The following is a 26,699-nucleotide window of genomic DNA, read 5'->3' as shown; positions in this document are numbered from 1 at the left end:
ACTCAATAGCTTTTATGTGGGATTTAGACAGCTGAAATCCACGCTTGTTAGCAAGTGCAGACAAGAGTCTGCCACATTCGAGGAGACTTGAGAGTCCAAATAAATTTGAATTCCCTCAGGAATCGTCCCCTCCAGAAACCTGCCCTCATGACAACCTAGAGAAGTCTTTGCAAACCTTTTGCCAGGCTTTGATGAACAGCAAGGGAGAATTATGGTTGCTGATGTCTGTGTTAACGACTCCTGTTAGGTCTAGAAATTTAGGAAGAGTGACCAGGCACTTGCCTCATTTGTCAGTCGAGAATCAAGTGGTTTTAAACAGTATTTTACTGGAAGGAAAAGGGGTCAATTGGAAGATAAGCTGGATAATCTACAGAAGCTAACTACTCAGTTTCAGAAGTGTAGCCAAAGCTATTTAAATCTTTCTCTCTGTTTCCTGCTGAGACAACTGCTAGGGCAGCTGTCTACTCTCCTCCTCCGTCAGTACTAACTCATTCACAGCTTGTCATTGTTAAGTCCCAGAGTTACACAGATAGGATATGCCTATTCTGCAGTTGTAAGTTCTCATCCCAACCACAGCTGACCCCATAATGTGAGCTACCCTGCTGTTCCTGCTGGCTGCTCCTGCTCTTCTAGCTGTTCTGGCTAACTGTAGCAGTTCTGCTGACAGCTCCTAGTCTCTAGCTGTCTTCTCTCACCTTACCAAGAATGCACCTAGCATACTGGCCTACACATAGCTCTTAATAGTGAAACTGTTTTTAACATATTTTCCTATCCAATCTTTCACACTGAGTACTTTTTCCCCTCACAATTACAACTGTAATTCCTTCCCCTCTAAGACACACATACCTGTTCAACAAGAACACCTTAGAGGTGGTAAAATACCACATGAAATACTGAGTGATTTGCTTGTTAGTTACTTTCACTCACTGCTCCCTTTACCAACGAAGTACTCTGCTGTATTCAGGATTATGCCCCTCTAATGTCCTCTGGAGAGACTGCTTGTCTGTTTTAGGCCTCAGCCAGCATGCTGATGCTTGAAGTTAAATGGATGCTCATACAGCTGAAGTGGCTGCAGCTTTTTTCACACGTAACCTTTTATCAGTTTCTTCAAATATTTGCAAGAAAGGGCATCAGTCCCTAATATTCCACCCCTCCGCTCTGCACTATTTACCTCCTTTTCTCTTACCATAAAGACTATCCTCATGGTTTGATTGCCCCCTTCCTTTAGCAGCTTCAGGGGTTGTGAGAGCCTCCCTGCAGTTTGGTCTTAGACTGCAGCTACCTCAGAGACTCTGTCTACCTCCTGACTGGGCACAAAGAAAGGCTTGTTCTTGTTCTAAATCACAGCTTCATGGCCCGCAAAGATTCCCTCGATTTAGATGAAACTGTGGTAGACGGAAATCATAGTTGAACAAGCTCAAAGGATGAGATAACACTACAGAAAGAAAGACAGTTCTTTCCTGTATTAAGTATTAGCATTGCAAAATTTACGTGTAGCCCCTCCGAGTAGCCTCTGACATAAACAGCATTTTTGTGCACGTGCGGGTACGCAGGGAGACAAGGAGAAAAAGACACAGAACATTATCAAACCAAATAGTCTTGTAGCTCAGTAGAACAAGCAGTATGTAGATTTAATTAGCTCCTTGGCACTGTCAGTGGCAGCATATCCTGTTGTCGTCCATGGGCAGTGCACCAAGAAAGCCTGCCCACTTGGCATCTAGAGGGCTACAGATGGTTGGTAAAACTTCTGTCTGTTCTTGTTTACAGCCAATTTCTGGAGTGCAACAACAAGTGGCGAGACAAGCAAAGGCTTTCCTTTCCCTGGGAAAGATGGCAGAAGTGCAGGTCAGCAGACGGAAATCCAGCGGAGAGAAGTCATGGCTGTGGTTTGCCACCGTGAAGTCTCTGATCGGGAAAGGGGTGATGCTCGCTGTCAATCAAGGGAAAGTGCAGACAAACGTGCTTAACATTGCAAATGAGGACTGCATCAAAGTGGCAGCTGTTCTGAACAACGCCTACTACCTAGAAAACTTGCATTTCACCGTTGAGGGAAAAGACACGCACTATTTTATCAAGACCACCTCCCCTGAGAGTGACCTTGGGACACTGCGGCTGACCAGTGGGCGGAAGGCCCTGGAGAACGGCATCAATGTCACCGTGTCCCAGTCCACTACCGTGGTGAACGGCAGGACTCGCAGGTTTGCCGATGTTGAAATGCAGTATGGTGCGTTAGCGCTTCATGTCCGATACGGCATGACGCTTGATGAGGAAAAAGCCCGAATACTGGAGCAAGCCAGGCAAAGAGCTCTTTCCAGTGCCTGGGCCAGGGAACAACAGAGAGTAAGGGATGGAGAGGAAGGTGCCAGGCTGTGGACAGAAGGAGAAAAGAGGCAGTTGCTAAGTGCTGGGAAGGTACAAGGATATGATGGGTACTATGTACTCTCTGTGGAGCAATATCCAGAATTAGCAGACAGCGCCAACAACATACAGTTCCTCAGACAAAGTGAGATAGGAAAGAGGTAACACACTGGCTTAGCTCAGGCTGCCAAAGAGACTGTGTACCAGTGTCTTCTAAAAAGGAGACCAAACTGTTTTGCTGCATTACTACTTGAGCCTAAGCTTACATCTTTGCTCAGATTTTTTCTGTAGCACAATCTGAACGGACTCTGTAACGAAAAGAGCGCCTTCCAGAAGAATGATACTGCTAATGACAAAACTTTTTTTTTTTTCTCAATGACCTTAAAGGTGATCTGCTTTAAAGAATATGTTTACATATGCATATCGCTGCACTCAAGTTGGACTGAAAAGTATTAAATAAAAAATTAAGAAAAGAAGAAAAAAAGGCCTAAAGATTTTGCAACAGTCTGTCTGTTGCTCTGAGGCACTGTATTTAATTAAGATACAGACCCGTACAGTGTTTCCAAATATTACTGAATTGTTGACCTTTGCTTACGAGAAGTAGTCTCTCTCTTTCTCTCTCTTTTTCTCTTTATCACTGCATAGGATGTGGTATATATCTGTTAATTTTAAAATGTGGGACAAAAATTACTGTTTATAGACAACCCAACTGCTTTAAACTGTGCTGCTTTCTAAAAGGACATTGGCACAAGTGACTTACGCTACCATGGGAATTTAATAATGGATTTTACAATGCTAACGTGCTTTGCCTTGGGGGGAATAAAACGGCAAGTAGAATCCTTGTTACAGATAAGCAAAGGAAACCCTGATTTTTTTGTAAATTATGTGAGACAAGTTGTTTATGGATTTTTATATGAATTACAATTTACTGTACATCAAATATTAGTCTCAGAGGAGTTAATTTATGTAAAGTGTTTAAAAAAGTTTATACTTAAAAATAAAATGATAAAAACATGTGCTGTGTGTGATTTTTTTAAAGAAAAAGGAATTGCACCTTTTATGTTATAGCTGTACAGTATAAAGTATTATATTGTAGAGATATAACAGTGATTACTAATGTCCAAAAGTGTTAATATTTTTGTATTAGGTTTAAAGCTGTGCATCTATCACTCTGCTGATAGGATGGAACACTCCAAAGTGGCTGGCTGAATCAAACTGCAGCTCCCTTCCCTCCCCTACCTCTCCTGTCACCCAGGCCAGTGCCACTTCATCATTGTTAGGAGGCACAGTAACCAAATAAGTCTCGTTTATTATGATGGAAGACTTTAATAGGTTGGGTTTTCCTTGTCTTTTTCCAGCCCTAATGTAATAAATGGACATTTATTCATACCAAGTGGGCTTTCTGTTGTTTTTTTAGAAGCTTTGTTTCACAATGGAGAGAGTAGTGTCTCAGGTGCTTGGCAAACTGTACGTAGAAGAAGAAGAAGAAATGGTGTAGTTTCATCCAGTTATGTCAACTTTGTCTTCTGTATAGTACAGCTCTTTTAGATGTTATAACTCCAGATAGATAGAAGAAGCGTACCTCTGACCTGATGCTACTAAATTGCTCTTCAGGCAGGCAGGCTGTTCAGTAGGTTCATCTCCTGGCCTTCAGCTGCCAGATCACATCCCATTACTGTGAAAACTGAACACGGGGATGGAGAGGAAAGTCTAATCCTAGTGCCTAGTCTGCATCTCAACACCACTGCACAGATATGGCATGCTCTGCTCCAAGGCCCAGCATATTTGCTGTAAGACATAACTGAAGCATGCAGCTGGTTCCTTATAGGAAGCCTGCAGGGGCATCTATGGCATCTGTTCTACATCTTGGCTGAAACCATTCTCTGAGCTTTACTCTCACGAGCACTAAATTCAGCCACAAAAACAAATATTTTTAAGATGAGACAAAATTGGGGTTTTTTTGATGTTCATTGAAATATACACAGTTCTTTCTATCCATGTATTATAATGACAAAACATAGTAAGTGAACGTGTCTTAACTATGAATGGTTCAAGTGGATGTAATAAAAATAGTTTTCTAACTGCTTTGTATTCTGAGAGTCTATGGTATTACATACTCTAAATTGCACATTAGGATTGATTAACAGATTTGAATTTCTGCCAGCCAAGTTGCTACCGAATCTACAGTATCAGTGCTGTTACTGTACGTGTGTATTTGGTAGAGCATACAGAACTAATTACACATATAATGAATGCTAATCATCTATTAGAATGAAAGCACAGAATAGTTGTTAGTATTTTTACCCTTGAAGCCTTGAGGGCCCTAAATTTAGAGAGGACGATATGCCAGACCCCAGAGGTGTGTGATCTACGTATTATTTAAGATGTAAAATGCTAGGTGTTTGCAGTTCTGTTGGGTGGCTCTTCCACAGCACTGTATTTAGCATGCTGTAAGTGCTCTCTGTTGAAATAGGCTCATATTCTAAATTATGTCAAATGTTTCTGTTCTGTTTGAATATGAAAAGCGTGTATAACGTATCAACAATGAAATATATCTTCTACTTGACGCGTACCAGTTCCTTCTCCTTTGTTCTGGCACCAATAAACAACAAATTATAGTATCTGCTGGTGATCATTTTAAATAAAGCCAAATCAAGCCAATTAGTGACCTCGTTAGTAGGTATAACGAGCCTATTTCTTGCTAAAAAAGACTTGTGATCTGGACATGCTCCTGCAGGAAATAGTGACCTTGGGGAATATATAAACAAAAGAAAGATCTTTTTAAAGTTAAAATATGTATGGTTAAAAGAAGCATATTACAAAGAAAAAAAAAAAGAAGAAAAAAAGAAAGGAGATTAAGTATTTTAGGCAATGCCAGTCAAAATGCTATCCTGATATTTTGAGATGTATATTTCATCTGATTTGTATTGTTCTTTTAATTTGCCTTCTTAACTTTATATGTGTCCTGAATTTTCCACAAATTGATAACTATAGATTGCATCTAGGCTTTCCAATAAAAGCCAACCCAATGTGTGTGTGTGTGTGTGTGTTTATATTTGTCTTTCAAATCTGTATGTCAGGTATTACAGCTGTGCTATTGCTTTCCTGGTTCTATCGGAAGAAGCAAACTGATCCAGTTGCACTGGTATTGATTCATTTGCTTCACAGTCGGCTGTGTCTTTTTTCCCCCTCCCCTGTCCAATGGCTTAGTCTGCTAACTCAGCAAAGTGAATTACTCCATGGGATCTCTAAGGTGGCCTACTTTAGAGAAAACATTAAACATACTTCACCAAGTCAAATCTTTTGTAGATAAAGAAAAGCCAAAGAGCAAAAAAAAAAAAAAACAAACTCACCAATTAGAACTGTTTTGTCTCGTGTCCTCCAGAGTAAGAAATACGACAAAAAAACATTTGATTATAAATAATTAGGTTGGCATTGGTAGTTACACTTATACACCGAAGAGATCCTTCAATCTGCATTTAGACCCACTTCGTAGAAACCGCTGACTTCAGCACTACCGTATGTCAGGAGATGGCTTTGATTTTAGTTGGAACAGGCAGACTTCACCACACTTACTTTGTAGTGACAACCTCAAGTTGATAACATGTTGATCCAGCATGAATCAGGTCACTCTGCTTAGCTAACTGTGCCCTAATTTTTTATTTTTTTTTTTTAAAAAAAGCCAGTAAGAGAGCTTTGTATGTTCACACTTGGGAGGTGAGAGATTTGCATTTGACAAGGAAAAAAATGCCAGTTACCACTGCCACTCTTCAGAGGCACTTTTAAAGTGATGGCTGAAAGACTGTAAAAGAAGAAACACTGCATAAAATAACAGTTTAAAATGACTGTCTATGAGAGAATAGGCTTCATTTGCGGAGAATCTGAGATGACAAAATGTTTGAATTCTGTCTTCAATTCCTGAGCTTAAACCTTGCTGAATTAAAACACAGTTTTGAATCTGTATGCTATTCTCTTAAAGGCACATCACTTACTTATTTACTTAAAGAAAAATCTAAGAATGTTAATACCTTGGTTTACTGTTAATAGCTATACACGTGGCTAGCTTCAGAACCTTTGAGAGGAAGGACTAGTGGAGAGGACTTTGGGGATGGGAGATGCAAAGCGAAGACATGTACTTGAAACAGTTTCTGAGCAGCTTATTAGAAGCTGCATATCTGACGCTTACTAAAAGCTGCCAGGGTTAAAGATAAGCCAGAGAGCATCACACAGCATCAACAGAACAGCACAGGCACAGTAAAATCATCCCCAACTGCAAAGCCACATCTAAACTGACCAGACCGATCAGCTTCTCAGCTACAGCCAGCTAGTGCAAAGTGCTAAATATGCCATGCTTATAAAATTAAATTGATCTTTGCACACACAAGTTTCTGGGGCTCGCTGATCAAAAATAAAGCCAAAAACGAAAAGTAGTTAATTAACAAGGAAGTGCCAACTGTCATCCCCCTAGGAAGAAGGAACACAATATCGACAGCCATGAAACTGATAAGACAGCAGTTAAGACTCTTAATTTTTTGTCTGAAGTTTTTATCTTCATGGCAGAATGACCATGTGAGGCAAAATTTAACTGAGTGCCTACGTTTGAACTAAGAAAACAGTCTAAACACTACCAATAGTAAAGCTCCACTCCTTCCTCGTGGCCCTTTTTCAGCCTCAGTAATAATGTAAATAAGGACACCAGCACTTGAAATTACTTCAGGAACAGAGCCCATACAAAATGCAGCCCCTCTCTTCATCTCAGGAAACAGAGTATTTGTTGCACTAAAACTAATCACACAGCTTTAGATCACTAAAACTGTCTGGGACTTTTCACAGAGAAAATACAGTGCAAAGGTTTGTTTTCCATGCCACCTCCTAATCAGATGATACAACACTGGACATCACAGGTAGCAGTGTAATGTGACAAAGGACCAAGAACATGCTCGGGCATAGTCTGGCTGATTCAGTACTGAGATATGCTGGGGATAGCTGAAGAGGGAGAGAGAAAGAGAGGTGTCCTTACCTGGTCTGAAATGCAGCAGTGAGAGTGAAGTCCCACAGTATCACACAGTCACACAAATACTGGCACGAGGTTCAGCTCAGCAGCATTATCCTTTACACATATTCCTTAAGAAAAAAAAAATACAAATTACATTAAAAAAAAAAAAAGCCTGGCCTGATTTCTAGCTTCACAAACACATTCAAGTTTGAGGTGGTACAAGGCTGACATTAAAACAGAACCCCCAAGTAAAGATAAGTATTATTATATTGTTCCCCACTTCTAAACAAAGCGTGCTGAAACGCAAAAGCTTGCCTTTCTTAAAATATATCAGGGTCTTATGTGCAATTTGGGAAGCAAAGAACAAGTGTAACAACACCGTGGCTCATTAGAGCATCAAGTTTTCACAAAACCTACATCATCGTATTCAGTACTTCTGCAGGTAAATTCTCCTGCTGTTAATTACTGTACATTCCTAAGTAAACGGAGTAAACTTTTTAATTTACTAAGAGTAAATTCTGATGTTGAGGAATATAAATTTCTAGCAACATACAGCACTTTTTTCCTACTATAAATGGAGTCAAAGCTCATAGTAAGGTAATTATGCAGCTTAGAATTAATGGCACCCCCAAAGCTGTCTTAATAAAGCCTTCTGGGATTCAGGAGGAAAAGGAAGAGGTTCAGAAACTAAGAACAGGGCTGGAAGGCAACATGTTTCAGCTGGCTCTAGTTACTCAATCACACTTAAGCTGTCTGAGACAGCACAGAGAGTGCCATGCATTATAGAGGCACGGGGGAAATAATTGCTAACCCAACACAATGAAGCAGTTCTACATTCCAAGCCCAGGAACAAATCTGAAATTGAAATGACACAAATGGCTATCTAATGGACTAGTTAACCTCACCTCAATTTAAATAAATGAATAGGGGAGGAAAAATAAACAGCATAGGGAAAGCTACTAATAGAGAAATCAGCTCAAGAATTAAAATCTGAAAATGACCATAGGCATGCCACTTGATGCTGTAAAAAAAACCCTTCCTGTGTTCACTGACAAGAACTACTGGGGCAAATCTGAAAGAACGAGAGGGGACACAAGGCCATAAGATGGGGACCAGGTGCCACTTCCCATTTTCTGCAATGACAGAGTAGTACATATAAAAAAAATTAGCGATGCTAACATCTGCAGATGACAAAAATTGATGGAGTGGCAAATAACGGCTGGGACAGAGCAGTCATACAGAACAATAAGGATCACTCGCTGAAGTGAGCCCATTCAAACAAAATGCTTTTTAATACAGGCGACTCCAGAAGTAAAAGACCTCAGAATAAAAAATGCAAATCTCACTATGAAAGGTATGTAGCAGCCTACAAGAAAGTAAGGACTGGAAAGAATGAGGAGCGCATAATAGATAAATAACTCATCGTGAGATTCCAGCACAACAGTGGTGGCAAGGAAGAGCTCATTGGGGTGGAGAAGCTTAATGAGATTACCGGCCTTGTTAAACAAGGGAAACGGGGAAGCAATGTTATCTCTGCATATGGCACTGGCAGCACTACTCTTGCATACAGTTCTGGTGTATGCGTTGTGAAGAAGCTGTTAAGCCCTGGAGAGTGTGCACATGGAGACATCACAAATAACTCTCAGGCTTAGGAGGAAAAAAAAAAGAAAAAGAAAAAGAAAAACCAGCTTCAGGAAAAGGAAAAGATTTAAACAGCTCAGCAGAAAAAAAAAAAAAAAAGAAAAAAGAAAAAAAAAAAGTGCCAATGGATGCGTTGACAATACACCGTAAGTGCCTCCAGAGGAAAAAAAACCATGGCGCAGTAAAGTGCTTCGAAATGTGGGAGGTGGAAGCAGCGGCCAGGCATGTGTTTCTGATAAATGCACATTCAGTACCAAACGAAGCACAAGGGAAGGTTCCTAGCACAAAGCATGGGGGAAGAATTTTCCAGAAGCTTCTGGCAAAACCAAAAAGGTTGTTGGAATTACTCCATTAGAGGGCTGCTGGCGATAGCAGTTTGGCTGGATGACAGCACGGCCCGCTCAATCCCACAGCAGACTCTAACGTGGAAACTTTCTGACTCCGGCAAACATCAGGCCAGAGGTTAGGGTTTGTCTTCCTTTATACCTCACCCTTCTCCAACCCTGAAATACCCCGAAGCCAACAAAAAAACAACTCTAAAAGCCCCACCCTTCTAAACAGGCAGTGTGGGGTCATAGCTTTTTTAAAAATCATTCTTTGGTTTCCACATACTCCTTATTGCAGCTGATTATTAAAACTAACTAAAAGAAACTCACTTTCCATTACATTCTTTTCATGAACAGAGCAGGAGCCAGTACTTCCAATCCACCTGTTTGTGTCTCCAAGGTATCCAGAGGCGGTGCTTAGGTTAAGGAAAAAAAAGAAAGGAAAAAAAAAAGACAAATCCTGTCTATGCCAACAGTGACTGCACTTTGCCCTGAGCATACGCTGCCCTCAATTATTGACTCTCCCCGCTCCTTCCCAGGTGTTTCATGCTCTGAGAGCTGTGGTGAAGGCGGGACGACAACAGCTAGTCATTACTTGGTGCAAAATGAAGAGCTGATGCCCGCAGCAGCTCTAGGACAAGCTTGCATGCAGGCAGACTGCTGACCTATTTAGTCTACTTCACAACTAACAACCGATAGGAAATTGCTCACTCCTGGCTCCTTCCTCACTTCGCACTGGAGCTCCTACTGTAAGAGAGGAAAGATTAAAGGGCGCTCCAAGCCCCGAGCGTGTTGCTCCTCGTCCGGGTGCACGGCCCTGACGCGGTGCCTGAGCTCCGGACCGCAGCAGCGGTGGCAGCGGCTCAGCGGGCGGCCCGGCCTGTCTCCCCTCAGCGCGGCGCGGCCGTGGCTCGCGTGCCCCCTGGCGGGAAGGGGGAGAGCGGCCCGCGGGGCGGCGCGGAGCGCCTTGGCCGCCATTTTAGCGGCTCGGGGAGGACGGCACGGCCCCCAGCTCGCCGAGACGGGGTTCTCGAGAAAACAGATCCGTAAAATGAAATGAAATGGCAAAGAACCACAACCTTAAGATACCACGACATTGAATAAATTAATTAATAAAAGAAATCACTAGATCAACTGCTTCAGATTCAGAGCAGAGCTCCGGCTGCCTCTCTGGGTGTAAGCTGGAGGGGGATGGCCCTGCATGAAGCCACCGTGGTGCCTGGCACCCGGGCTGGCTGGGCACCGCAGCGGCAAACTCAAACACCAGGCCGACTGCCCAGCCAGCTGCTGTGGGGTAACGGCAGCTCGGCGGGGAAGGAGGAGAGGAAGGGCTGTGTGGCGTTGTGCTGCAAAGCGTGTGCCTGGGCGGTTAATTTGTGATTTCACTCCTCCATAAATCAAATCGAATGCCCCTATAAATCCTGCTCCTCGGGAAGAAAACAGAAGGGCAGAAGCTGCATGGAGCAGGGAACAGGGCCATTTTTCTTTTCAGTGGCAAGAGCACATCAGTGACACTCAGCGCTGCGCTAGGTCAGGCCTTCACCCTCGGCTAAGTTAATACCAACAACTCCGTCATCTAAAGGGCAGATAGCAACAGTAGCCTCCCCCTATCCTGTGTGGAATTTCTTGCATTTCTTTCCTCCTGTTACAATAGCAATAGCCTCTGAAGGAGCTGTGCTAATTAGTTGCTATTACGCTTCTTGGGTGGCTGGAAGAACACACTGCCTCTGACCTCATGCTTCGCAAGGTACCTTAACAGCTTATTACTGCGATTGCATGGCAGCAACGGTTCATTTTATAGTTACTTTGAAAGAGCCATTCCTCTAGTGCTGAGAAATAATCTAAGACTAATGCAGAGCCTCTCCAGAAGACTGCTGTTAAACTGTCTATAACCGAGTGTCCAAACGCTGCACAAAGCTGTTCCATTTGCTTAACATCAACTCACTAGCAATTAATATGCCTGACATAACAGCGCACTACAAGGCCCATAAAATCTGTAGCAGTAGGGGAGTGAAATGATTATAACATTTTTTTTTTCTTTTTTCAATAATATGAGACTACAGTTTGGGCACTGTAATCTTTTCAAAGCAAGAAGCTGAGCTGCATCTGAACAGCTGTTGTTTACTGAAGCAATAATTAGCAATGAACCAGTCAAAATACCTGCTACCTTCCTAAGCATCTCTCTGCATCCTGTGCCTGGAAGCCAAAAGGCTCTCACCCTCACACATAGACTATAGAAAAATCTCACTTAACTATCTTTTAAAAAGGACATATTTTAAATGGCAGTGCCAGCCAGCCTTATGCAATAGAATTAAACCCACTCAACTCCTTGTGCACTAGTGGATACAGACTTCAGCTCATAGCAGCTGGTGGGGGACAGGACACAATGCAGATGAGACGCTGGGCACAGTCCTGATGAATAGGCTCTGCTGGCTCAGGGCAAGGTCAGCTGCACTACACTGAAACCTCTGGGGAAACAAGTCTAAAGCCATTTGCGAAGTCTGCTCTTGTGGCTTAGTTTTAGAGAGCAGCAGAACAATAATAAGAGGGCTGCAGAAGAGAAGGTTATATAGAGGTAGGTATGTGGCATTTTGAGGGTGAATCTCATTATTCCATACCTGGATGAAATCTGGAGATCTTTACAGTCTTCCAGTGGGGGAAATCACAAGGAGAGAGTGAGACAACCCAAAGTAGCCACTTGTCTATTAATCAGGGCACACAGCCAGGCTGTATGCGTCTACAGTCAGGAGTCTGAGCCTCCAGGTTTTATGTTTTCAGTACACCTGCCAACCTGATAACTGGCAACAACGTATATACGTAAGCATCCCTCTAAGACTGGTTGAATACACAAGTACAGCCATACGCATCCCAAGTAAGGGATGTAGAGGTGCTGTAGCTAGATCTTTCTAATGGCCTGCTGCTAGCCAAAGGCATAATCATATGCCTTTCTTCCATCTCTTTCCAGCCAAAGACTCCTATCATATGTACCAGCACTTATTTACAACTGGTCCTGTTGTGAGCCACTCGGAGGACCTAAATACACAGAGAAGTAAGCTTGTTCTTCTCTCCAAGATTCATTCCCCATGGAGCCTGGTTCTCTGCCATGCCTGCAGGTAGCGTGAGATCAGCATGACTGTTTCCCAAGTGGGAAGATGGGAAGATGGGAACAGGCAGCCAGGTTTCATGCAAAGGAGAGAAAAAGACAGGACCTCACTGACCAGTATCAGTTTAAGTGGTCGTCCTCTAACAACTTCTGTTACCTGCACCCTCTCCAGCCCAATAAATATTTAATCTCTTAGCTGAACACAAAATAGTTATACCTGGAGATGGAGACACCACATCAATAGCAGCCAGGAGCTCTACCCATCTGAGCTACCAGGAATGGAAGTTCAGGTCTCCAGGTTGGTGGAGCACTGGCAGAAGTCCCCAAGGACCCAGGGAGGGCTGCCAGCTGCACCAGGGCGAGTGGGATGCTCCTCAGGCAGTCGGCTGCACCTCTCCAGAGATTCTGTCTCCTGCGTGAGAAGGCTTGCCTGCCAAAACTGATAGGTACATTTCCACTAACAGCTGTCAAATCTGTGGATCCTGATGAGAGAAGAAAAACATTTTGACAGAAAATTCCTGACCAGCACTACACAATAAGCCAGAAACTGACTTATCTCATTACACCTGTAGTGCCTCAAAGTTCCCTTTTCTGACTACTTAAGTTGTCCTTTCTAGACGAAGCTCTGATGTTACAGACACAGGCATCCAACACAGTCAGTTATGAGCTTGAGGAGTTGCAGTTAAATAAAAGAAAACACACTGCAAAGTTTAATTTTTTCCTTAGAATCACATTTTTTTCCCCATATTATCCAGAGCTCTGTTAGCTGTCATTCTGCCACGGGAAAGCCAACTAGAGTCAGAAAAAAGCAGGAAATACAACAGAGCAATTTCACTGGATGAGCTCAGCAAAGTGAGAAATAACAAACCGCATGATTTTAAGTGAAGTCTTCCAGATTGAGACAATAGGAACCTAACTGTCCTTTCAGCGACCTTTACCACCCTGGAGCTGCAACTGCAGAAGTTCAGTCATTTTAAAATAAACATGGCAATATTTACATAAATGTAAATAAAATCAAGTCACAGCATGCCATACCTTTCAGATCTATTAAGACATACCCCATGTGGTGTTGCGAGGCACAAGGCCAAGTGCTTTCAACAACCCAAGAAACAGAATAGTGCCCTCAAAGCAGTTGGCCTAGGCTGTTATTAAACAGAAACCTAAAATATCTGCAAGCAGAAGAGATTTGCTTTTCCTCACTCCCATTGACATGTGCATAAATCACCGCAGCTCAATAAAGCAGCGCCATTTGTTTTTCAAAGTTCTATTTATTTCTCAGTCAGAGCAAACAAGGAACATTCAGCCAAAATGCTACAGATGTGTCACTAGCTGACAAACACGGGGAGATGTAGATCTGACAACCCATAGTTAAGGAATGCTGGTGAGCCCGGGTTTTGCAGCCCACGCTTTACATCAGATCACACCATGCCTCAGCCCACCAAAACACACAGCCACAGGAGCTCAAATAAAAGTACACCTACATATAGAAGGTGTAGGTTTTAACTGTAGCATAGGAATTCAGGTGACAGAGGCCCCAGTAGAGGGTTCACACTGGTTCAGCTGCTGAGACTGAATGGATTTATACAACCTTTGATCAAAACTGTTCTATCTGTCAAAATATTTATACCGTACAAAATTGATAAGACCAATTAGAATTTGACATGCTCTCCACTCAGATTCCTGGATTGTGTTGTAGGGTTAGAAGTTTTTACTACAAGATGCAGATTTATTTTTTTTTTAAATCTCCCACTGCTTACCAGTTTATGTGAACAGCCTAGTGATTCACATTTGAGTATATCCCAACTCAATACCTTCACTACTAAGGTGTTTATGCAATCTGTAGCACAAACGTTTTCCTAACAGGAAGGAACGATGGAGACAGTACAGAGGATGGACCAAACAGTGTAACCTAGGCTTTGTACTGTCTTCCAAACCAGGAGCCCCTGGCACGTAAAGGGACCTGGAGGATGCAGAAGGCCACCCAGCTTTATGCTCTGCTCAAAGTGACTCTTAACATCGCTTCCTGGGGAAACAGTTTCTGAGCATCACACTGCAGGCTTAAGAACTCCAAAGGGATTTGCTCAGGAAGAGCAAAAATAAATACTCAAGTTGATGCTGTGGTATATATCCAATGCCCGGGCACAGGTAAAGTACAAAAGCAGCCAGGCTCCCAGAAACATTGATGCAGGCAGCCTCAGCACAGTGGGGAACAGCCCTGATTAGGAGACAAAAAGAAAGGCTGAAAACAAATAAATATATTTTAAAAGTACCAGCTAAAGAAGAGAATGTTAGCTAAATAAAATAAAGCTTCCTTCATGGCTAGCAAGGAAAGTGGCCGGAAAGAAAGCCTCAGTTCCTCAGTGTGGCACAAAGCAGGCAATATCACAAGGACTAGTGCAGGGAAGAAGGCCTGACTGTGCAAGCAGACAAACCACACAGGACATCCTCTCCATCTGCCCCTTGCACACTGTTTTCTCTCCCTAGCATATCTGCACAAGCCAGAGAGCAGCAGGGCTCTGTGACTTGTAAGGGGCTGTCCCACCTTCTCAGCAAGACTACAAACTTCTGCTTGTCATTTACAAGCCTCCTAAGTGGGAGATAAGCAGATAAGCATATCCAAGCCACCAAGCTTTTCCCAAGCATTTTGCAAATGGCTGAGAAGACCTATGCACCACATGCTCACAAGACCAGCAAACAAATCTTGCTAATGGTTTCCTGATGATCTGCATGCCAGATAGAGCACTTACTACTTGCCCAGACTAAGAAGAAACACCTGAGACCTTTCTTCCCATTTATTTTAGGACAGATTCTCACAATCCTATTGGGGAAAGCCATGATGAAACTGATCGCTGTGCCCTTCCTAAACTTATTTGGGCTGTTAGTAACTCTAGAACAGTATTTGTCTAAGCTATTACCCTAGGCAGTAGGGGGAAGTTTCCTACCGTGAAATTATACAATTACTAGCCCACTGTTCACAGCTCCTGCCAGGCAGGCTGGCCCCAGAAGCTGCAATGATAGGCTCATGAGAGAGTCTACGTACTTTCCAAGGCCACAGGTCTTGCAATATTTCACACTGCAGGGGAGAGAAGCAGGTGAGAACAGCCGAGCTTCTTAATAAAACTTAGTTCTTTTGAAACATCTGGCTTTGAAGCACTCATAACATTTTACAAAAGAAGTCAAGCTTTATCCCCATTTTACAGAGAGATTATAAGAGTTGCAAGCAACAGCAGGCCAAAAGCAGAGTCAAGAAACAGACCCCAGGCCTTCCAGTTTCTATGGTTCTAATGGTGGGAACAGGCTGCCATCATGGGAATCTTTCTTCACAAAGGAGCTGACATTTGAGAACTGATTTTAAAAACATACCCACTAACAGCAGTGGAAGATTTAAGAGCTGATGTAACTCTCAAACAAATAAGATTTGAGACAGGATCTACGATTCCCTGTAAGAGCCACAAACATGAGGTTGTATTATAGCTGCCTTTCAGTGAGCTTTCAAGGCAGTTTCCAAACATCAGTTTAGATGCTTTCCATACTTAGGCATGTCTTAAGCCATTCAGCAGATGCTCCTACAAAGTTTTGCACTTGTATGAGACCCTCTGGAGGAAAAAAAAAAAAAGAAAGAAAGAGATCTTCAAAGGGATAACTATCTACTTCTGATTAAAAGCATAGCTTAGTATGCTGCTTGAACACCACTGGGTGCATCCTGCATAGCAGGTTCTGATTAGTAGTGCCTTGAACATTCAGGAGAAATATTTTTCTTGTCCTGTTGGTTTATACGAAAGCTGACGGAAGTTCAGGATTTTAAATGGTCCCTGACTGAAACACAAGTACCCTGCAGCCAGCAGGGACCGACTCCACTCAGAAACAGTCACTTCTGCTCTGTACCTCCTGTCCCAAGGGTATCAAAAGTCACAACAAAGATCCTCTAGTTTTCCACTGGTTGTTGGAGTGATCTGGGCAATGGGGAGCTGTCAGGGGCTCTCAGACCTTAAAGCGAGTACTTGAGGAAGCCCATGTCAAATTTTATTGTCAGCACTGAATGCACTGCCACATTTACAGCTCTCCCATTCTGAGCTGAGCCAAATGCTGTTCTGCTATAGCAGAGGCCCAGTCTCCCATCATTTATAAACTGCGTGCTGAAAACTGCTTCAAACACATCGTAAAAGAAGTGACCTATGCTTCTAAATATTAAGTATCATATATGAGTCCTTTCAAGCTTACTATCAAGTTCTTCCTGCCTAGTCCTCCCTCACAGAATCAGAAGCACAGAATCACAAAATGGCCTGGGTTGGAAGGGACCTCAAGGATCATGAATCTCTAACCCCCCTGCCAGGCAGGGTCACCAACCTCCCCATTTACTAGACCAGGTTGCCCAGGGCCCCATCCAACCTGGCCTTGAACACCTCCGGGGACAGGGCATAACACACTTCCATGAGAACCTGTGCCATAGTACTCCTTCCAAAAGCTTTTGTTGTGTTTCCAACTGCCCCGAGGCTATCAGTATCCTAATCAGCTCTCTGTATCTTCTGGCAATGCAGCTTTCTGAGTGGTTTGGGCACTGTTAGCAGCCTGCCCGTGTGTTCATGGAACAGTCTGTTAGGAGAGCAAACTTCAGGTGAAGCAGAGATGTTTGCTTTATTAGCACAGGCTTTCCTTCCACTCCTCAGGGGAAAGAGGAGGGAGGTTTCTTCCCTGCAAGGGTAACTGTTCAGATGAAGTAGTAGGAGAGCACAAAACTACAGCCACTACTTAAAAAAACAATAACAACGCTATGAATGTGAGAAGCCAGGAAAGACATTTTTGTATGCAGTGAAACTCGTATAAGCAACAGGGTCTGACACCTAATGAAGGAAGGGCCAATGAAGGTCGGAAAAATTATGCTGGAAACCTCTGCATTACTTCTAAATTAGAAGTGTCACCTATTGCCAGTGGTCTTTGGTGTAGTTTTCACTTTGTTCATATGATAGCTATTCATTGTTGGGTAATTATCTTGTTTTATTTTTCTATTTATTTATCGAGTAAATCAAACTAATAAAAATCCAGCCCACGATTGCCATGGGAACACTCCAACAAGGACAGATGCAGCGTATAGCTACAAAGAAAGCAAGCAGGCTTCAACTTTATTAAATTATACACGAAGCAATCAATACAACTTAACACAAACAGCCCTTGCAGGCTCTGCACTAACCATCCAGTAGGCTCAGCCAGTATCTGTAGAGCCTTTTACAATACCAAGCCATAACAAACCCCACGCCAAATTTCTGTAAGGTCACGTGCTCCAGGCTGTCATCTTTCTTGCCCTTCTCTTGTGTCCTTCTAAAAGGGATCTCAGAAATTATAGCCTACTTTTCCATCCCATAGACATTCAAGGTATTTTTTTTTTCTCTTCCTTAGGACCCATAGATCTGTTGAATTCTTGCTCTGGCTGCTTCAGAAATTGCATCGAAAACTTAGTCCTGCTTGAAATAATGCATTTAGATGATTTCAAACAGTTTCTGAAAGCAGAAATCAAATCAATTGCTAACAAATCTGAATTGTTGTTTAGATTAACTTGGTCACTGTCTCTACAAAGATGGATGACAAGAGACAGGAAAAGAGAAAGCAGAGAGAAGAAGAGATTAAAGCGATAAAGGGCCTACAAAGCTCATAGCAATTTTTCTCCTTAATTTCCTCATATTCAAGGTAATGCCACTGAGAGCCAACAAAAAGAATTACACATGCTGCCCAGACTGTGTTTGTAAAAGGCATTCTCATCACTCCTGATCCTCTGCGTCGCTGGCAGAGAGGGTCGTCTTTCTGCACACGGCAGAGATAGAAGGTGCCAGGCATCTGATTAGGTCAGATCACAGTCTCCTCAAGTACCCCAGCTGGGAGCCATCAGGCAGTAACTCATCCCATGTGGGTCAGCCTTCTCACATGCTGCCTTCGCCCTGCCAGAGCACTGCCATTCCCCTCCCTGCACACATCAGCACGTCTCCACTGTGCTGCCAAGGCCCCCGCAACCCCTCACCACTCAGGTGTGAACAGGCCCCATCTCCTCTCTGCACCAGGCACCCAGAACTAGTCCTAAGATCTCTTTCCTTTATTTCTATTATTTCTATTTCTTCTGATGACAGTTCATCAGAATTCAGATCTGCAATTAAACAGTATCTACGCAGAGCACTTTCTAGAATAAAAATGATGTTAAATTGCTTTGCTTTCTCTACCCTTACTCTGTTTCCTTCTGGGATTATTCACTATTTCTTTTCCAGCACCATCTCCAGTCTGTGACCAGAAAGATACACAAGCTCTGCCTGGCAGAACTGCAGCACTTGGCATGCATCTTCAAAGCAGGCAGACACCCAGCTTTGCTATTCAGGTTATTTAAGCCTCCTGTGGACAACACCTCTTGTGACACTGTTCATCCAGGACTGCTATCCATGTTTCAGCCACGCTCTGTTGCAGCATCCCCAACCCCTAATGTCCATGCCCTGTCCACTCTCCCTAGAAGAAACCCCCCATGATTCCATTTCTTCCTTTTGGCCATTCCCCCCCATACAGATAATACGTGCATCCATTTATTCATTCCTTCCCCAGCTACAGCACTGTTCTTATAGCATGCTTTCTTTTCTAAAATGCAAGTTATCTACCAGCTGTAGTGCATTCCTCCTATTGCCTTTCTCATCACCTCTTAGTGTGTTCTCCCTCACCATCACATTGCACGCAAGTGAGTGTCCAGGAAATTAAGCCTGTGATTGTGTTGCATTGAAATAATCTTCTAACTGATTAAAGAAACACAGCGCCAACTTGGAAAGGGTTTGTGTTCCCTTCTACCATCTCCGCTTTGTGCTTTTTGAACAGAAGCATATGCAGAGTGAGGCGCTCAGTTACAACTGTTGCTTGCTATTCCAATCTATTTTGGATGTTATTTATCTCTCTTTTCCCCCTCTATGAAGTGTTTAAGCAAAGACTTAAGAGTAATATCATTATTGCTAACAAGACTGTGTTCACCCTCCATCGCGATGCACAAGCACACAGTTACAAGTAAATTGAACGCTGGATGATTTACCTTTACCATGCTATTAAGTTACTGCAACATCTTTGTTCCCATCTCTTCTGCTCAAATAGTTTAAATTAATTTAAAGTAACAAGTCAATTGTTTCCTTTCTGCTTAACCCTCTAAAGTACATTTCATCCTTCAGGCTGAATTACCAGTAAGTGATATTTGTTAGGGAAAAAAAGAAGTCTTTTTCCCTAAATCCAACAGATCTGTGTTGGATTCTACCAAATCAGCTCTACAAAGTTTTGGTTCATTTTTCTTTTTGTTAAACCCATCTAGACAGCTGGCTGGTCATCATGGAGACACTAAAGTTCTGTAACTGAAAGATCTTGTTTTCTGTAGTCCAATGACTAAATAAGTATTTGCATAAAAAGATGTTGCCTTCTAAATATTTTAGCAACCTAAATGACACCAACCTTGGTACAATCTCTCTTAAAAATAAAATAGGAATACATATTTTGTCATAAAATCGAGCTAATAAAGCAAGAAGTCACTGCTACTGACCCATGAGTAAGACAGTCAGCACTGGGTGATTTGTGAAGGTGCTGATTTCCTTCACTGGAGCATTTGGTCCCAGTGAGCACTGGGGACTGCCTTGCAGCTTGGCGTGCTCACAGAGATGCAGTTCCTAGCAGAGCAGAGCCAGAAATTAAGAGGACTGTTAAAACGGTCTCAGATCTGAGGAAGTGCTGATCTGGAACCTAACTTTACAATTCCTCCCAGCCTCAGCCTGGAACCAAAACCTAAGCTCTGAAAAGCCTTGGACTCTGCGACTTCACATCTGGGTCCAATCAGACAACTCAAGTCCATTTCCAAGCAGAGGGAAACTGAAAGGCATGCGGTATGCTGGGGAGACAAACCGCAGATGTTTATTGTGCTCCTGCGCCCTTAGCAATTGTTTTAATGGGTTGGAGCTCCAGAGAGACCGTTTGACTTTTGCTCATGTCTATACTGTTCCCCCATACTGCTGACTGTGCAGAAGCCCAAAGCTGTCAACAGTCTGCTTCCAGTGTTATTTCAAGGAAAGAAAAGTGAAGTGACATCTGATCTGTTAAGAGAGGATGGGAGGGAAGTTATTTTAAAAATATAAAGCAACAATAAAAATCCGTATGGAATCGATATTACAATCGATACCTTTTGCTCCTTTGGAAAGCACAGTTTAGTCTGAAACACAGGTTTCCCCTCCTCTGTTGCAACAGCCATCCATTAAAAAGACTAGTGCTTACTTTGCCAAGACCACATTGTCAGTAAGTGTTCTGAAGCTGCGCAATAATGATTATCGTGCAGTATTGCATTTTAATAATTCAAATAAACCATGGAACATTATGATCTCTATGGCTAAGTAAATACTTTGTTGCAGTTCCAGCCTCCGAAAGCATCATCCATTTCAGAAGAAATGTCTCTTTGCAGAAAGAGCAGTCTAGAAACAGTGGCTGCTGCCAGTCTGCTCTGGTTCGTGCAGAGGGAAGAACACGCTTGCAAAGATCACCATCAAGTGAGAAAAGCAAGTGGTTAAATCTTTTGTTGTCTCTTGTAGCATAAGATTTGTGCAAGCAAGAAGATACTTCCACATGTGATGGACATTCAGCTCCTTTATTCTTTTTATTACAGTCAGGAGCGGGAATTTAGGCAATGCCAGCAAGAAATACCTGGCTTTGGGCAGGAAAAACACCAGGCATTTCCTTTTTTAACAGGGCCCCACAGCAACGTGTTCTGAATGCAGAAAACATCAGCCGCAGAAGTTACCGAGGTGAGGTATTAGCACCAGCCGTGAGTTCCTCTACTTCCTTCACCCCAGCGCCAAGCTGTGTCAGAGGAGGAAAGCCTGTCCTTCCCCTCTGGGAAGGAGCCCAGACAGTGAGTGAGAGAGGCCGTGCAGAGGGCACTAGAGAAGGATGAGTGGGTCAGGATGCAACACTCAAGGACGACGGAGGTGAAGAAACGCTACGGTTTCACAGGAATAAGCAGAGCCTTCCAGAAAAGAAAAGAACTGGGCAAAACTAAATGAGAAAATAGAAGGCAGGATAAATAAAAGCAATGTGATTACACAAGAGCATTGCTCTAAAGGGGAGAAGAGCTAGAAAACAGAACAGGACATATTGCTTAGACTAGAAAGTTCACAAGGGAAGGCTGTCAAACTTGGCTGACAACTATTCAGACATATTCTGTTAGTACTGCCATGCCGGACTAAACATACAGCACACAAATTCCTGGATATCCCTCATCACTGGGAATTTTACAGCTTTCCTAAAAGCCGTGAGGTTTCCACTTCACTGTTTTGCCCAAAGCACAGCCCTCTTGGGGCTGCTGAGGTGAAGGTCGTAATAAGAGGACAAATCCTCAAAAATAAAAGCGAAAAGTTTTTCCTCTCGCTGGGAATATGAAGCATTTTATTTTTCCAGATTTTATATGAAAAAGTCTAATTTCTCTATTCAGTGCCCCAGAAGTCTGAGTTTGTATACTTGCACTGCATGGTTCCCCTGCTAAAGATTCAGTGAGGCCGTCTGCTCTGCCCAGAGCGGAACTGTGCAGACAAAGGAAGTTTTCTAATCTAAATCACATAGTCCAAATCTTCTCCATTTTAACATGTATGGTTTCCTACTACCCTCAAAAGATAAGATTAGATGAGACGGAATATTATCAGAACTAAAAACACTAATGTATCACTGGAAAATGAAAGAAGTTGCTGTCTATTAAAGTGCAACAAAACTACTAAGCAGGAAATGAATGAATGGCCATAATAAATCAAAGCTTAATAAGGCTTTCAATCCATGTGGTTTTTTATTTATAGCAGAGAACTGAATAAGCCAATATTTCTCATGCAAATTTACATAAATGTGTTCTTTACCGTCTGCTAGGTCAAACAGAGCCCTGGTGGGCGCAGACACAATTCCCCTGGCTTCGGAGAAGACAAAGTAACCAGGCTTTTGAGGAATGTGTTGCACTGACAAACAGCAGAGTCAAAAGTACTCTGTGACAGGTAGAAAATTTGCATTTCCATTAGCGAGGCCTTTGTCAAATGAAATCCCTAAAGGCAATGAAGAATGCGTGTGGAAGGAAAATGCAATGTATTAATTTACATCCACCCACCCCCCAAAAATTCCCTGTATAGTTCAGTGAAATGTAACTCAAGATAAAAGGCAGAGGGAAAAGATTTACATTCTGGAGAGCCATACAATAAAGGAATAGTGATTTGTGCATGCTTTTGCCACGATAGCCTTAAAAAGAAATGCTTTTAGATAGTTTGACTGTCTGGTAATTCATCAAGTACTCAATTCTTATATCCTGTTCAAAATTAGCAGCTGCTTGAGTAGTGCCATTAAGAGTTAGGACACAGGAATCAAACTGAGTATGAGTTGCTTCACTCTGAAAAATCCATAGTAGGTGCTCTATTATCTGAAGAAATAACCTACTTTTACCTTTCTGTAGAAAAAAAGAAGCTCATCAAAATAAGGATACAATTTAAACAATTGTGCTTAATCTTTTTGTCTGGTATTTTAGAAACTGATGATAACAGTCCTATTACTCTAAGCTCTGCAGCAACTGCTTTTTGTAATGCAACTCTTATTAGAAATTAAGAGAGCGTCAGTGAAGTTATAGCTAAGTTACTATTTAACATAATTCAGATATCGGTTCTATGTTTAATTTGACTAAGCTTGAAAACACATTAATATTATCATAAGGAGCCCTGACTGTTTTAGGATGTCTATATTCTGCATTAGTTCTTCATTTGTAATCCAGATATTTATCAAGAGTCACTTTATCTTGAGACTTCAATTCGCAGATTTGGCAGGAGGAACACTCAAAGAAACACGATAACTTACTAATTGATATTGGTTTCCCAGCAGATATTTTGAGCATTGCAGGGCAAATACACATCTCCAAGGATAATTTAAGACCATACAGAATTAATGTTTTCAAATCTTACCTACCACAGCCCATCCCAGAATCCTACAGGGAGTGGACACCTCCTGTGCTAGTACCTTTCATTCTTGCATCCCTTCATCTGTTCTGCTGCCCATAGCTTGACAGCCGGACAATGTGAACTCATTGCAGGCCTTCACAACATTTACTTCTCTGTTGTTGTATCAGCACAGTGCCAACAATTCACCTCTGCATTCAGATGTGCAAAGAGGATCCAGGCTCTGAGAAGCACAGGGAAGATACCCGTGCATTTGTGTGCACTGTCAATAGCATGAGAGAGCATATATTCTCTTTACCAAGTCAGCTAATGAAAGTAAATTAATCTCATCAAGCAGTCTTTTCAAGGACAGCTCAAATATTTACCTACTCATTTTCATACAAAATTCTTTCTGGTTAACTATCGATCACACCTCCAACAAGTCAACCACTAAGTAAAATTAAAGTAATTCTTGGAGGAATATTCTTCTAGCTTATTGGTCCTCTTGTGTAGAGTCATGAGGTACTAGCTCCTGCGTGATGGCTGCTGTTTGTAAATTACTCCATCAAAAGAAAATCCAAAACCATGACCCAACGAAAATCATAGAATTGTTTGAGTTGGAAGAGACCCTTAAGGTCATCTAGTCCAACTCCTGCAATGCAAATAATCATATTGGAACAAAGATGATGAGTTAACTAGGTCCAAATGCATATGCCCTATAACATCTCCCACTTCAACAGAATTTCTGCTCTACAGTCACCTGCAAGCTTTCAGAAACTCATTCCAAGAGTAAAGGAACAGCTCTTTCTGACACCCCACAAAAAAATCACTCTGCTACCAGAGTGAGAGGGCATGTTCTGAGTTGTAATCATCATGTCCACAATGAAGCTGTTTTCTTTTCAAGCGTTAAGGAAATGCTCGATTAAGGAACAGAGAGACGAAACACACTGGGTAGCATCCTATTTTCTGTCTCTTCAGAAACAGGTGTAGATTGCTTTCATCATGTTTTTATAAAACAGTAGGTTTTCTACAGGCTCTACTAAATATTTCTTTCTGGTTTAGGTTGTTTCTGCCTCCATACTTACTTATTCCTGCCTCACTAACTTCATTGCTAGCAAAGTTTTTCAGTGTTTCTTCCGTTTTTTCCCCTTTCTCCTTTTCATACAGCAATAAATATTATTCAATTCAACAAATGCATACAAATGGTTTCCATTAGAATTTTAATCTACTCTCAAAATGAAAGAAAAGCTTTGTATAAATCTTTTTAAATTACCTGAACATAAATTCAGACAGGGACATCTCCACCTAGGCTGAGCTGGGGAGTTCACAGCCTGCTGTCCTCACTCATAAATTAATTGAGGTCTCTAGCTGCTGTAAATGAACAGTGCATCCTGCAAAAGATCATATCTGTCAAGATTGCAGATTGGTTTCTATCAGAGTTTGAAAAAGTCAGAGCTCACAGTGCTTCCATTATGTCTATGAGTATGGCTTCCCAACTGGAAAGAAATGTGTGTTTTGTTCTGTTGGGCCAAGATTTACAGAAAGCAATTTTCCTCCACGCTCCAGCTATGACAAACCTACTGAAAAATGTCATTTCATGACTTCTTTCATTCAGTCACCTTTTTACTGACAAATATATATTCTTTCTGCTCAATGTATACGCACCAACTGTGACATTTAATGGCCAAGAAAGGTTAATCACAGGTGAGTATATATCCCTCTTGGATACTGCAAGCTATACTGCATTCACTGCCACTTCTCCATAATAAAGTAAGCATGGCTTTAGCTGGCTCACACAACTACCTGCTTTCTATCAGAAATGTATAAATTTTTAAGGGGCTCCCTAAGATTTGAGGCACCAGCTAGCATATCCACAAATAACTCTTAGACATCTTACATTTTGGTAGAGCTGTGACAGAGCGTGAGGGGAATCAGAGGCAAGATGGGTATTATCAAGTTCTCACTATCGTTTTGTTTCTTCTCCTTTGGTGCTGTACTAAGAGTCCACAGGCACAAAAGGCATGGGATGAGGAAAAGACAGAGCATCAGATCCCAGAGTATGGGAAGTTGAGGTTGTGGGTTTTTTGTTGGTTTGATTGCTTCTTTTTATCAGTGCTCTATTTGACAATGGTGGCAAGGACCACAGACACGTAACAACTGTTTGCCAGAGTTCAGAAATGAAAAAGAGGGCAGGACTGACCAAAACATCTCTTTAAACAAGTTGGTAGAACCGATACTTTTTCAGGTGGCAGGCAAGGGACTGAAACCCAAACACATACATCCATGCACTTCCTTCTTTGCTTACACCAGCCCTGCTATCTCTTCCCTCTTCAGAGCCAAAGGCATAGAGGAGGCACACCCAAAGCACTCCAGTGACAACCTATTACCCCCACGTCTCTAGTTTAAAAGAACACTCCCTGCACATACATACCTTGTTCACTATAAGGCCATCTCAACATGAATGAGTAGCTTTGCCATGCAACTATGAACACCAGTCAAAGAGTGGTCTTCTTGATCTCTCTACACAAAACACAAGCGAGGCAGGGCTCGCCACAGTGTTTTGCTCTGTAAATACACACACACAACCTTTCAAAGAAGGCAGATTATTTGCATGCTAAAAGTTAACGTGCCTGTTAATTTCCATTTAAAAGCTTCTGCTATAGCCTTTTAGTGCAAACCAGTTATGGTCCATGAAACAAAGGTGGCTGCCAGCCACGAGAGCCAAATATGTGCTGGAAATTAATTATTTACTTGGCAGTCTCAGCAGTCGCTTTGCTATCAAAGCAACTGAATCAGTTTAGCTGCTTTGGATACTCAATAGTTCTGACCTGCACCACACACATGACATTTGGCATCCCTGTGCCACGCTGCTGCCTCTTCCCACCACGACTCACAGCACCACTCTATCAAACCCTTCCCCAGAAAAACACTTGCAGGTGCAAACATCAGCAGCTGTCCCGGTAATCTAGCTTAGAAAGCACTTAAAATAAGGATTTTAACTGTACAACTGCTCCGTGCTGGGCTCACAGGTCAGGAGGGAAGGTTAGGCTGGATTTTTTTTTATTTCAACAGATTACAGGCTCTTGAAGATCTGCTCTGCAGCATAAACCCTGGCAAAACTCTCACCGTAGCCAGGACGAGTCAGCATAGTAAGAAACAAAACCCCTCATAAGCAAATAGTCACACCGACATTTTCCGTTCCATCAGCCTAACATAGACTAGCGTACAGGTATGTACCTCACTCCACTGAGCAGCAGAAGGAAATCAAACTGCAGAGACTACAATCAGCAGCACACTGCTTCCCAGAACTGTTGTTACCATTACACGTTGAAGCT

The 26,699-nt window shown here is 42.3% G+C and overlaps 1 protein-coding gene and 1 long non-coding RNA gene across 23 annotated transcripts in view; one reads left to right on the top strand and one right to left on the bottom strand.

The window, feature by feature from the left end:
- Positions 1-5,391, top strand: part of TENM3 (teneurin transmembrane protein 3) — a 1,287,844-nt gene extending 1,282,453 nt beyond the window's left edge. For 20 of the 21 annotated variants that reach the window (XM_046940097.1, XM_046940098.1, XM_046940100.1 and 17 more), the window contains one exon: positions 1,768-5,391. In XM_046940097.1, coding sequence (XP_046796053.1) covers positions 1,768-2,523 — 756 coding nt within the window. In that variant the 3' untranslated portion in view covers positions 2,524-5,391. The remainder of the gene's footprint in view (positions 1-1,767) is intronic. The other variant, NM_001198537.4, reaches the window with a different exon arrangement.
- LOC107051752 overlaps positions 1-26,080 on the bottom strand; it is a 48,665-nt gene extending 22,585 nt beyond the window's left edge. The window contains exons 1-3 of one of the 2 annotated variants that reach the window (XR_005859473.2): positions 10,033-26,080; positions 9,652-9,737; positions 7,379-7,482 (exon numbers count right to left, since the gene is read on the bottom strand). This is a non-coding gene — a long non-coding RNA (uncharacterized LOC107051752). Of the gene's footprint in view, positions 1-7,378; positions 7,483-9,651 lie in introns of both variants that reach the window. The other variant, XR_005859472.2, reaches the window with a different exon arrangement.
- Between the last annotated feature and the right edge of the window lie 619 nt (positions 26,081-26,699).

Source organism: Gallus gallus, chromosome 4 (assembly GCF_016699485.2).
Source record: "Gallus gallus isolate bGalGal1 chromosome 4, bGalGal1.mat.broiler.GRCg7b, whole genome shotgun sequence".
NCBI classification, from domain to species: Eukaryota; Metazoa; Chordata; class Aves; order Galliformes; family Phasianidae; genus Gallus; species Gallus gallus.
The sequence above is the reverse complement of the archived record's forward strand: the minus strand, read 5'-3'. Positions and strand labels throughout refer to the sequence as shown.